The sequence below is a fragment of the Cherax quadricarinatus genome, chromosome 50 (assembly GCF_038502225.1).
Source record: "Cherax quadricarinatus isolate ZL_2023a chromosome 50, ASM3850222v1, whole genome shotgun sequence".
Taxonomy (NCBI): domain Eukaryota; kingdom Metazoa; phylum Arthropoda; class Malacostraca; order Decapoda; family Parastacidae; genus Cherax; species Cherax quadricarinatus.
This window is the reverse complement of record NC_091341.1, coordinates 26522647-26535815: the sequence shown is the minus strand read 5'-3', so window position 1 is coordinate 26535815 and position 13169 is coordinate 26522647. Positions and strand designations below refer to the sequence as shown.

The window sequence follows — 13169 nt, the reverse complement described above, 5'->3', positions numbered from 1 at the left end:
GTGTACCATACCTTCAGTTTCCTTTCCAACACTGTGGTTTGGGGGGCCTGTGAGGGTGGGAGACCTGGTGGCATACTGTGGGGTTCTATAGCTTGGTGTTGGGTGGAGGCTGTGGGTATGGATTGTAGGGTGTGTTGGGATGGTGTGATAGGTTGTATGGTTCTGAGAGTAGTTGTGTGTGTGCTTGCCCTTGCTGTTCTGTCCTGTGTGTGTGTGTGTGTGTGTGTGTGTGTGTGTGTACATATTCAATGTACATATAAATCGGAAATTAATCCAACAACTATTAAATTTTTATTTTATTTTTTTAATCGTTTGTAGAGACGTGATGGATGACGAGCTACAATTACAAAAAGCAAATTGAAGATTAAGACATGTGTATTACACAAACCTATAATAAAAACAAACAAGGGAGCTGATTTAAATTACCCACACACACATTTTAATATATATATATATATATATATATATATATATATATATATATATATATATATATATATATATATATATATATATATAATATATATATATATATATATATATATATATATATATATATATATAAATATATATATATATATATATATATATATATATATATATAATATAATATATATATATATATATATATATATATATATATATATATATATATATATATATATATATATATATATATATATATATATATGCGAAACAACAACTCTGAAAGAATATAGAAATTCCAAGCGCTTTCGTGACTACTCACATTATCAAGGAACTATGAAAGTAAAGCATCCAAGGAAGCTATATAAGGGGGTCTGGCCAACACCTCACTATCAGATCCCACAACGGTTAAACACCTGACGCGCGCCGGCCCAACTGGACAGGTCCTTTGCACAACTCACCAACAAACTATTCTACCCAAGAAAATTTAAAAATTATTATTTGTCCAGTGTATTATTAAATTCTTCCCAAATTCTATTAATTATAAATGGATCTAATTTACATAAACCAAAGGTTTATATAAATTAGATCCTGTTTACTGTGATCTTATTGCATATATATATATATATATATATATATATATTATATATATTTATATATATATATATATATATATATATATATATATATATATATATATATATTATATATATTTATTTATTTATTAGATGAGAGGGAGACCACTTCCCGGTAAAAGTAGGTCTTGGACAGGGATGTGTAATGTCACCATGGTTGTTTAATATATTTATAGATGGGGTTGTAAAAGAAGTAAATGCTAGGGTGTTCGGGAGAGGGGTGGGATTAAATTATGGGGAATTAAATACAAAATGGGAAGTGACACAGTTACTTTTTGCTGATGATACAGTGCTTATGGGAGATTCTAAAGAAAAATTGCAAAGGTTAGTGGACGAATTTGGGAATGTGTGTAAAGGTAGAAAGTTGAAAGTGAACATAGAAAAGAGTAAGGTGATGAGAGTATCAAATGATTTAGATAAAGAAAAATTGGATATCAAATTGGGGAGGAAGAGTATGGAAGAAGTGAATGCTTTCAGATATTTGGGAGTTGACGTGTCAGCGGATGGATTTATGAAGGATGAGGTTAATCATAGAATTGATGAAGGAAAAAAGGTGAGTGGTGCATTGAGGTATATGTGGAGGCAAAGAAGGGAATGTATGAAAGTATAGTAGTACCAACACTCTTATATGGGTGTGAAGCTTGGGTTGTAAATGCTGCAGCGAGGAGGCGGTTGGAGGCAGTGAAGATGTCCTGTCTAAGGGCAATGTGTGGTGTAAATATTATGCAGAAAATTCGGAGTGTGGAAATTAGAAGGTGTGGAGTTAATAAAAGTATTAGTCAGAGGGCAGAAGAGGGTTTGTTAAGGTGGTTTGGTCATTTAGAGAGAATGGATCAAAGTAGAATGACATGGAGAGCGTATAAATCTGTAGGGGAAGGAAGGTGGGGTAGGGGTCTTCCTCGAAAAGGTTGGAGGGAGGGGGTAAAGGAGGTGTTGTGGGCGAGGGGTTTGGACTTCCAGCAAGCGTGCGTGAGCATGTTGGATAGGAATGAATGGAGACAAATGGTATTTGGGACCTGACGATCTGTTGGAGTGTGAGCAGGGTAATATTTAGTGAAGGGATTCAGGGAAACCGGTTATTTTATATAACCGGACTTGAGTCCTGGAAATGGGAAGTACAATGCCTGCACTCTAAAGGAGAGGTTTGGGATATTGGCAGTTTTGGAGATACATAGTGTATTTTTATACGTATATACTTCTAAACTGTTGTGTTCTCTACACATATGCTGCTATGTATGATAATTCTATGTAACTGTATTGTGTATACCTGAATAAATTTACTTACTTACTTACTTATTCTGGGCACCTCTGCAAAAACAGTGATTATGTGTGAGGTGAAAGTGTTGAATGATGAAAGTATTTTCTTTTTGGGGATTTTCTTTCTCTTTGGGTCACTCTGTAGACAGCCTGTACTGTCTTCACAGACAGCCCATGCTGCCTGCCAGCTTAGTTCATATTTCGCGCCATGCTGGTGCTGCCACCTATAGGCGTTGCCACTTCAGCCTGCCTGCCCTTGCCACGCTCTCACTCTGGCTGCTCACGTCACTCAGTCAACAAGGCCTACTCCTAGCTCTCTCTCGTGGGATGGCCCTGCCCGGGCCATGGGCACAACACACAAGCCTGTGTACCCACCACGACTTAAGTAAGAAGCCTCCGAAGTTTATCATTGAACCACCCGCTTTCAGCCCTACCAAATAAATCCTTGTTCAACAACTGCCTCGGTGGGAGACGGCTGACTTGTGGAAAAAAAAAAAAAATTATATATATATATATATATATATATATATATATATATATTTATTTATTTCGTGCCGAATAGGTAAAACTTGCGATTTTGGCTTAAATAGCTACGCTTTTCTTGCCTTAAAAATTACTTAATTGTGTTTATTAAATTCTTGTAAACTTACCTAAAATGTATTTAGTTGGATTAGGCTAAATAAAATGGCGCTTGTTATAATATGGTTAGGGAAGTTTTCTAAGGTTCTTTTGATACAAAATTAACGTTTTCATTAACATAAATGAAAAAATATGTCTTTAAACGTATGAGAAAAATTTTAGAAAGGACAATTTTAAAAGTTCTTGCTAATTGACCAGTTTTACCTATTCGGCACGACGTTAATGTATATATATATATATATTTACACAAAACCACGGGCGGAGTAGAATCATAGCTCTAGGCCTTTCGTGTTGCAATCAACATATCAGGAGCTTGCAATGTTGCAGAAAAGAGGATGTCCAATCAAATACGATCCCAGGGGACGTCTTCACAGAGAGAGAGAGAGAGAGAGAGAGAGAGAGAGAGAGAGAGAAATTTATATTACATATACATGTATCTATAAGTATTGAAACTATATTATTAAAACACTGAAATATGAGGATGAAGAAAACTATTATTGAGAGCATTAACATGCTAGTTCACCTGTTTATAAACGGGGCCAACAAATTTCTGACAAATATCTGTTTTTACACTCGCTATATATATTTTTAATGTGTTCTACCTAATGATATATAGTCAGTTGTGTGACTAACTCCGTGACATCTTGCTCCAGTCAATAATTGCCTCAAGACCAAAGACCAGGAGACCCAGACCGTAACCGGAGACCAGGACCACGAACATTCCCTGCAATGAAAAAAGATTATTAGAATTAAAAAAAAAATTACTTAGGATTTCTTTGCATACAAAATTAGTAATAGCAATAATAATAGTAACAGTAATGAAAATAGTAATAGTAATAATAGTAATAGTAATAATAGTAATAATAGTAATAATAATAGTAATAATAATAGTAATAATAGTAATAATAATAATAGTAATAATAATAATAATAATAGTAATGATAATAATGATAATAGTAATGATAATAGTAATGATAATAGTAATAATAATATAGTATGGTAATAATAATATGGTAATAATAGTAATTAAAATATTATTCACATTTATTAATTATAACAGTAGTAATTTATGCAATAGTAGTATTTAAGTTTTTGATAAAATCATTATTCTTACATATTTCATTATTTCTATAATGAAAATAGTGAGAAAGGGTACCGAGTAATCCTCTACTCTTTATTGTTTACTGGCTAAATTACTGACCGAGAGGTTAGTAAGGGAGAGCGAAGCTTTGACAGTCGTCTTGGTAGAGGTGTGAGCACAGGAGGAGGAGTTGGGAACACTGGTCTTCATCCAGTAGTCGTACAATCCAGCTTCTTTCACTGACCTGATCCTTCCACGCACAACGTAAATGTAATATTACTTGGTTACAGAATTAAGAACAATGTTTACAGCAGTATTATCTCTTATTAATATATGATGACTTTCTAGGAAACAATGGTGTGTTGATATTTTGTTTACTAAATGGGTGGCGAGTCTACCATCTATTCTAACGAGACAGTTTCATAAGGTCGACTGGTAATCCAACGGAATGCCTCAGCCATATGACCAAAATCTCCTCCGAGAGGGTCACCACATGAAGAATCACCTCAGAAGACATTTTCCTGTTTCTTATGACAATAAAACTACCATAATTATTTTGAGTTTAGATACAACTGCAGTGAAGATGAAGGTTAAAATGATGGTGGTGGTGGTGATGACAATAAATATGAAGCTGAATAACAACTAAAGACACATTGGCTCATTGAAGTGAGTGGCTAATGTGAAGAACACCTATTTATTCCAGGTCAGCAGAGCGACTGTGGAGGATCAAAACCCATGAAGCTAAAACTAAGAGAATTTCTTAATTCATGTTTTATGAGGTGGTAAAAAAGAAAATGCTGAATAGTTAAAAAGTTAAAAATCTTCACGTTTACTAAATTCCTAATAGAATATAGTTACGCATAAACTGTTCACTGTTGAATAATATTCTGAAATTTATTTAGCAGTCTATATATGGTCAGAATACTGGAAGTGGGAAAGCAATGTGTGCACTCCAAAGGCTGAGTGGGAATGCGGTTTAGAAGATTGATTGGATAATGATGTCCGTGTACATCTGGCAAGAACGTTAATGATTAAATTACAATGAATGTTTCCCACCTAATTTGGTGGGAAAATGATGTGGCTAAATATTAAGTTAGTCACATGCGATGTAATATTTACCGAAATGAAACCATATAAGCTTTAATGAGATAAACGACATTACCTGTTGCTTAACACCGGCACCAGAGGACTGTTCTTGCGTCCGATCATAGCAAACATCAGAGGCAACACCTTCTCTCTAGACAAGTAAAAATCACAGCGTTCTGTTGGATCCAGAAGCCTTGAATTAATAGCAGACTAAGATATTCACAGATTAACTACTAACTTCATGTGGGTTCCTACCTCTCACTGTGAAAGTAAATGTGTAAAATTCTCAGTTATTTCAAAAGGAAGCTGAAATTTACACAATGATGATCAGTAAGACAAAAACCTGTGGTTGAGAAGTCTTGCGCTATGTATACATTCTCCGAGTTCTCCTCCAGCACGAGTACATGATCGCCTCGCCTCACCAGTGTTGGAGCTCTCTCAGAGATCGAACTAAACGTCAGGTAAACATTTCTCCCTATCTTCTCCAGGTCCGTCACCGCTTTATATATCCCAGACGTTGCTCTCTTTAAATGTATTTATTAATAATACATCACATAATATAAATACCAAAGATGAGTATCTCTCAGGTTTTATTCAGTGTCCAACTTTCTGCAATGGTTTATACAGAGAACTTTATACGGAGATTTTTCTTTAGAGATTTTTATTAGGGATTAATATTAGGGATTAATATTAGGGATTAATATTAGGGATTAATATTAGGGATTAATATTAGGGATTAATATTAGGGATTATTAGGGATTATCAGGGATTAATATCAAGGGATTAATATCAAGGGATTAATATCAAGGGATTAATATCAAGGGATTAATATTAGGGATTAATATTAGGGATTAATATTAGGGATTAATATTAGGGATTAATATTAGGGATTATCAGGGAGAATGGATTAATATCAGGGATTAATATCAGGGATTAATATTAGGGATTAATACCAGGGATTAATACGAGGGATTAATACCAGGGATTAATAAATATTATGAATAGACTAAAATTCCAATATATTCGATAAAATTTGCAAAGTTGTACAAACAACCGCAAATCAATCCGCACATTCCATTAAGTGCGATACCCCAGTGTTGAGAGTTTGAAGTCTTTCTTAAATAGCATTCTAAAGTTACTGCCTGAACATCAGTATCTTACTGTTATTGATGAACAAACTGCATATTGGTTTTTATGCAGTAAATCGAGAATGTTTTATTAAACTTTCAAACTTAAAACATTGGTGTATCTTAAATGAAGATTGTTTTAACCGTGTTGTAGGTGTCAATATGCCAAATGTATTTAAAGAAATTGGTGCAGTAAGAATTAGGGTATCACAGTTAAACTCGCCACACCCATCTTTTGATTCCACTTAATGATCCAAATGGTCATAACCCAAACAGAAGGTATATTATAATTAACTTGGTGTGAAACCTCTTTGCTTCATGAGGGACGTACGTCTTTTAAGGGCGAGATCGATGACAAGAATGGGGAGGGAAAACATTAAGTTAGGTGAGGCACAGTTTGTCAGGAAACAGGACAAGTGTTTCCTGACGCGGGTCTTAGTCATATGATTGTCATGATTAGAACCATTCTCAATTACATCACTGAATGTATTTATGATAATTTTCACAAAAAGCAACACAGGTTATGTAAATAAATTTGTATTATACGAATTAAGAAGGCAATTTAACTTAAAATTTAATGTAACATTCATAAGCAAAAAAACTTACTCGGAAAGATTGAACATAAGATGAGTCTTCCTCCCAGATCAATGCTACGGAGGGATCATCCACAGCATCCTGGAGAGTCTGGTAAGGCTGAAGACTGTATCTCACAGCCAGGAGGGACATAAGGTTACCGGAGTAGCTCCTAGTTAGCACCAGCGTCACTGTCATCCAGGCTATCAGTAACATCCGTTGCCACCAGCTGCCCTTCCTAACGAACACATCTGCAACGAAATGATCATTTAGTGATTAATCTCTCGACATTTTGCGAGTAGCTACCCATAAGAAAAACAAAAGGTGATCTAAGAAAATTTTATTCTGACTTAATAGCATACCTTGTTGTAATAAGACACGCAAGTAGTCTAAAACACTGTATGATGCAGTAGTCTCTCGGTTGATATGCAGATAAGAGGAACATTTTGAGAGAAGGAGCAGTATGAGACAGAGGAGCAGCAGCGTCGTCAGGGTGGCAGCCCACACTAGCGGTGCCAGGGGCAACACAAAGCCCCAAGGATCCACCTCCGGCCTTCCCCGCCTGGCCATGATCCTGGCGTAGTCAATCACTATTGGCCTCGTGTAATCCGCCGCTTCGTAACGAACAGCGGTAATGCCAAATGGACCAAGCGCAAAATCAACCTCCTGTGCCGATGTTTTAAATATTTAGTTCCAAGAAAAGAAAAAACTGAGCTTCCCACAAAATAATCTATTTTTCGATATATTTAGAAATTGTCACTGATGTACTGAAGTTTATCTTAGCGTAAGCTACATTTATTGAATATTATCATCCCGATATATATTTATTAACTTGCCATAAGAAGAATAATAAATTAAAACTTGAGGGCTTTTTGAACCACTTCGATGACCAAAAGCTATGAACCCTTTTTTAAACACTCACTTTTCTGACAACCATCCCCACCATGCCAATCCAGGTCCCGTTTGGCATTTTAGCTCCCCAGACTCCGTCAGGAGGCCGCACAATCCTGTACCTAACAAGACACGAACATTAAATTTTAATGACAATCTTGTCGAATGTTGCCTTGTTACTATGCCCAGATAGCGAAATATTATATAGAAACCTGATTTCTGATATTAATTGATTCTACACTAAAAAATATGTGCAACTAATAAGATATGATACACTAAAAATGTTTTCTAACGAGAAATTGATGTTGAGTGCAAATATTTCCAGAAGGTTGATCATAGGTCCGTAGAACGTGACTTCTGTATCCTGGGGCGTCTTGCTGTTGAATAACACATTAACGTGAGGCTCATACTGGCCTCCAGCCACCACCAGTGATGGCTTCTGAAGGAACCTGTGGGAAGACCACACTTCTGTAGGTGGTGCTAGGTTAGTAGAACCACACTTCTGCAAGAAGTACAAGGTTATTGGGGCTTTAGGGAGGTATGATGTTTGTCAGGAAACAGGACAGATGCTTCCTGACGCGGGTCTTAGTCATTGATGACCCACTGCTGCTGGAGCTTTTGGTCATCTGACAGAGGATTTTCACTGGCTTACCAGTCCACCTCTAAAAATTAGGGTTAACTGCATATAGCAATAGGACTTTACTTCAACGGGTGTCATTAGATCGAGTTAAGAGTAAAAAAAGACCCTTACCGCTATAGTATACAAAATATAATTTTAAAAGGAGCAGTTTTGTGGAAATTTGCATGTAAATTTTTAAATACACATTTTAGGAGAGTTATTTCGTATACAGCCAGCCATGTAAATACTGTAATTCAATTAGGCACAACATCTTCGGTAACTCACTTGTAGAACTTGTTAGGGAAGAGAGGAAGGTGGGTTGTAAGTACGAGGCCTCGCTTGGGCGTCCAAGAAGCAACTCGTAATGCCTTGGTATCTCTGGGTGTATATGGTAGGTGTATATACATATTATAGCTGTAGCAAGGAAAATAATATAGCCGTTACTGTAACTAAAATCAACTGTCACAGCTGATTCCAATTCTGTGCTTTTATTGATCAAGTAACTTACGTTAATTCCAAATAAATATAAGTTAATAAAATATTTGAAAAACCTCTTGTATAATGTTATAGTTGAATTTAAGTTAAAATTTAGAAGAGATTGTTATTATAATCAGCAGACATCAAATAATCATAACAGTTCCGAATAAATACGGGTCATCTATATGACAGACCCATTGCAGGAGACACTTGTCCTGTCTCCTGACGAATAAGACAAAAATAATCATTTTCTGGTACACATCGAGACAGTTACTGTAAATATCCTGCGACGGTGTTCACGAGAAGCAGTATAGAATTTGTCTGTGAAAAAGTCTCGTGTAGTTGCTGCAGCTGCTGGAGGGAGAGGCGGGTGACAGCGAGGAGCCTATTCGACCACACCAGAAGACGACCTTCGAGGGAACACTCAGCGAATGCCACCAAGAAGGCTGCGTCGTCACTCACCACCATCATCCTCAAACACCGCGACACCTGCCGTAACTGTGGATGTCAACAAGGGTGAGGCTGATGTGATCTAGTACCTGTTCCCTGACTTGCCATACTGGCCTTTGTAGTAATGCGAAAATTACGTATCAGTGTCATTTGTAATGAGTGGGGCGATGTGGTTACTAACTCGTTTCCGAATGATATACCAGCCTCAGTAGTAATACAAGAGTGACGTACTGATTTAGTAGTAATTTGAAAGTTATAACCCGCCTTAGCATCAATGTGAGAATGTATTCTTCACAGCGGAAATGCGAGTGACACATTCGGCTGAGCAATATTGTGAGTGACGTACCCGCCGAGCCTGGTCGACCATCCGACACAGTTGCGCCTGCGTCTCGTTATAGTCTTGGTTGTCCCCTGCCACAGCGAACACAGCAATACCTTCCGAGGCTTTCAAGTTCCCAATTATCTTAAAAAAAATTAGAGAGGCAGATATTGTATAATAATGTAATGCTCTGTTTGCTCGTCATGTATGTACAAGTACATCTTACCCTTCAAACGTAATGCAGAAAGAGAACTCAATATATTACAGAAATGCACCTCGGAAACTGAACGAGAAGAAGTTTTGCTGTCAACGAAGAGAATGAGTGAGCAGAGTGCTGCAGAATCTGTTGCCAGCACAGCATTCACTGCCTCGCTTCCTCTTGTTAATGAGTCTAGTTCTCCTGATAAGGAAAGAAGGCCTTTTTTACAGTTGGAGAATTCTATGATAAGAATTTTAATTTTTTCACTATATGTAAAAAACTGGATTGCTTATCCAGCACAAACTGTACGGACTTCTTAAGGTCAACGCTACATGTATATCATCAGTCAAGAAAATGTTGGTCACTAAAACAAAATTAAAATATGAATTGGACAAAGCAAGGAAACAGTGAGAGGAGTGAACCACCAGATAAAATCTACAGGCCAGTGGAAACTATGCAATTGCCTGATCTAATTCTTTTGCAATGTATAGTTCATAAGTTAATAGAACCAATAATCAAATGAACAGTAACACCTAGGGAGAAGCTCTTTTGTTAACCCTTTGACTGTCGCAACCCCCAATCCTGAGGTGTCTCCTGGTGTCGCAAAATTTAAAAAACAAAGAATTTTTTCTTATGAAATGATAGAGAATCTTTTCCCGATTGTAATGACACCAAAAAAACGAAATTTGATGGAAAACTGACTGAATTATGCTCTCGCGAAGTTAGCGACCTCGGCGCTGTTTACAAATCGGCGATTTCGCCCACTTTGAGCCCTATTTTCGGCTAATTCCATTGTTCCAGTCGCCCAAACTCATAGCTATTTCTTTAGAACTCCATTTTTTCTATCGATTGAGTACAAGAAACTGCCCATTTACTAATTTCAACTACCTAATAATGTGGTCAGAAATTTGCAATTTGGCCAATTTCACGAAAACTAAAAAATATGACAATTTCAAAATAAGGTCCAGAATGAACAATGCAGCCATTCCTGGCTCTAAAATAACATCTTTGCTCATCAGTCATGTCTCCAGGCCCCTCTGATATTACTCTTGCTTTCTATTTTGAATTTTTATTCAAATAAAAAATAGAAGACTTACTATTATGCAGGCTACTGCAATACTGTAATAATTGTATAAATAACATCAACCCATTCATGACTGTATATTAGAATGGCTAGTTGGACATTTATTGGACAATGGCATCATTTGTTTACTTTTGAACATTGGCAAAAATCAAACATTTCCCCTACTTTGAGCTTCATTTCTAGGTTCTTTTTATAGTAAAAGCAATCAAAATCACCTCTATTTCTATAATATGTTTTCCATTCTATCAAATGTGACCATGAAAACGAGAATACAACCATAAATACCATACGAAAATAGACCACAAAGTCAGCATTTTAATTAAAAAAAACGGTCGGAGTCTTTTTTTCTCATTATGCACTGCGTGCTCCAGGATTTTTTTTTATATGGTGCACACTGACCACACAGACCCATTCTCTTACATGTGGGCCTACCAGCTTTCTCCTGCTTGATTTGAAGTCGCTAGAATTTATGAGTATATACACGTCAAACACGGTACCTCGTAAGACGTATATATACGACCGCAACAGTCAAAGGGTTAACCCTTTGACTGTTGCGGTCATATATATAGCACCGATTTAGAGATTAATCCTGTTTCACAACTTGTTGGACTTCTAAAGCTGGATGACATAAATAACATAGGATGGAGAAGGATGAGTGGAATGCATATTTTTGCAATGCAAGAAGGCATCTGATAATTTCGTAGATAGGAACAAATAAAAAAATTATAGTAAATCAAAGTATTCCTAGTGTAGACGAGATGAAGAGGCATAATAGATAATTGTAACAAGTATGAGGGAATTACATGTTGGAAGAGAAAAAGTCCTACATAAAAAGGATAATATACATTTTTAAATGGATGGTCATCATCTAAGACCCGCGTCAGGAAACACTTGTCCAGTTTCCTGACGAATCTTACCTATTCTACGATAATAAAACCTGAATAAAAAACTCTTCAATGTGATCTTCACAAACTACAGGAAAGTGGTCAGGAAAATGTATTAAGAAGGAATGAGAATAGCACTTACATTGAACTACTGTTACAGGAGTCATTTATGAATCCTAGTAAAGCATGGCAAAAACAAAAAAAAGAAAAATTAACGAGACTAGTTCCAGGACAAAAAGGGTTGCTCAGTGAGGAAAGTATAAAAATTTTATGCAATGATAATGCAGGACAGACATATTAGGGAGACATGATAATGATGCAAAAAAGATATTAAATGGATTAGAAAGGGTGGATAGGGAAAGACTGCGCGAGAGACTGGTATGACGGTAAAGACAAAAATGAACATAGGGAACGTCAGGAAATACCTCTTCAACCTCATGATGGTTAGAAAGTATTTGAGGAAAACTATGCACAGCTTTAAGAATAGGTATAAGGCAAATAAGGATATAAGCAGATAAGCTTGGTTCCACTCAGCCAGGAAGTAGTGCCAGGAGCTAAAGAACAATCCACGAAACTAAAAGGGAGTAAGAGTGAACATATATTGTCAGCCAGGAGTTTATATACGAACATCGAAGTGAAAGTGAGAAAGGAGAAAGTGAGCCATTTCCCCTCAACACTGATAGAACTGATTAGTTCCGAGTGTCTACTAGGAGCATAATGCAGCACTTTAGATAAACTATTGTGAGTGCAAATGTCAGCTTACGATAGTGAAGAGGGTGCATGTCAGCCGTGAGCACAGCAGTGGTCAGGAACACTATCAGAGACGTCACTCCCATCATCTCTGGTAACCTCAGTGCTCTGCATTATAGAAATTATTAATGACACTAATTGTTAAATCGACTGCGTTAAAACTGCCATATGTATCTGCTTTTATTACGGTTTATAAATCCGTTCTTATTGTTTTAATATCAAAGTAATGTTAGTACAGTGGAAGAATGCTTATAAAGCAGGTAAACTTGACCAAGGTTCAGCCAGGGATTGAGACCGTGTGGCCACATTGGCCACCCTAGTGTTGCCTGATAGTACAGGGTAGGCCCTGTAGGGGGCCGCAGAACTAACATTGTTCTATTTATCTATATTCTATGTTGAGTTCTGGACGTCTGAATGATGATGAAGCTAGCATTGGTGTTTATGTTCCTTAAAAAAATTTTCCTAGTATCCTTTAGCCTTAAAAATATAGCTAAAAGGACGTTTTAATTACCATCATTCAGAGGAAACTGTCCTACGGTTGTCGACAATCTCAATCACTAAGTGTATAATTTTTCGTTAAATGAGCACAATTAAACATTTCAGTAACGTTTTAATGCATTGTAAATACAGGTTAGGTTAGGCAAGATCTGTCAGGAAACAGGACAAGTGTTT

General features: G+C 36.5%; 1 protein-coding gene across 2 annotated transcripts; it reads right to left on the bottom strand.

Moving 5' to 3' along the window:
• Nucleotides 1–3467: 3467 nt before the first annotated feature.
• LOC128695324 (probable glutamate receptor) lies at nt 3468–12600 on the bottom strand. Of its 2 annotated transcripts, none has more exons than XM_070095339.1 (13): nt 12511–12600; nt 9856–9980; nt 9608–9724; nt 9086–9309; nt 8620–8748; nt 8009–8164; nt 7747–7837; nt 7187–7490; nt 6858–7075; nt 5468–5648; nt 5201–5300; nt 4159–4288; nt 3468–3681 (listed from the first exon to the last, which is right to left on the bottom strand). In XM_070095339.1, the coding sequence occupies exons 1-13, from the start codon at nt 12584–12586 to the stop codon at nt 3586–3588; spliced, it is 1947 nt and encodes a 648-aa protein (XP_069951440.1). In that variant the 5' UTR covers nt 12587–12600; the 3' UTR covers nt 3468–3585. The 2 variants fall into 2 exon arrangements, with proteins under 2 accessions (XP_069951440.1, XP_069951441.1); XM_070095340.1 differs by having other exon boundaries at nt 8620–8712.
• Between the last annotated feature and the right edge of the window lie 569 nt (nt 12601–13169).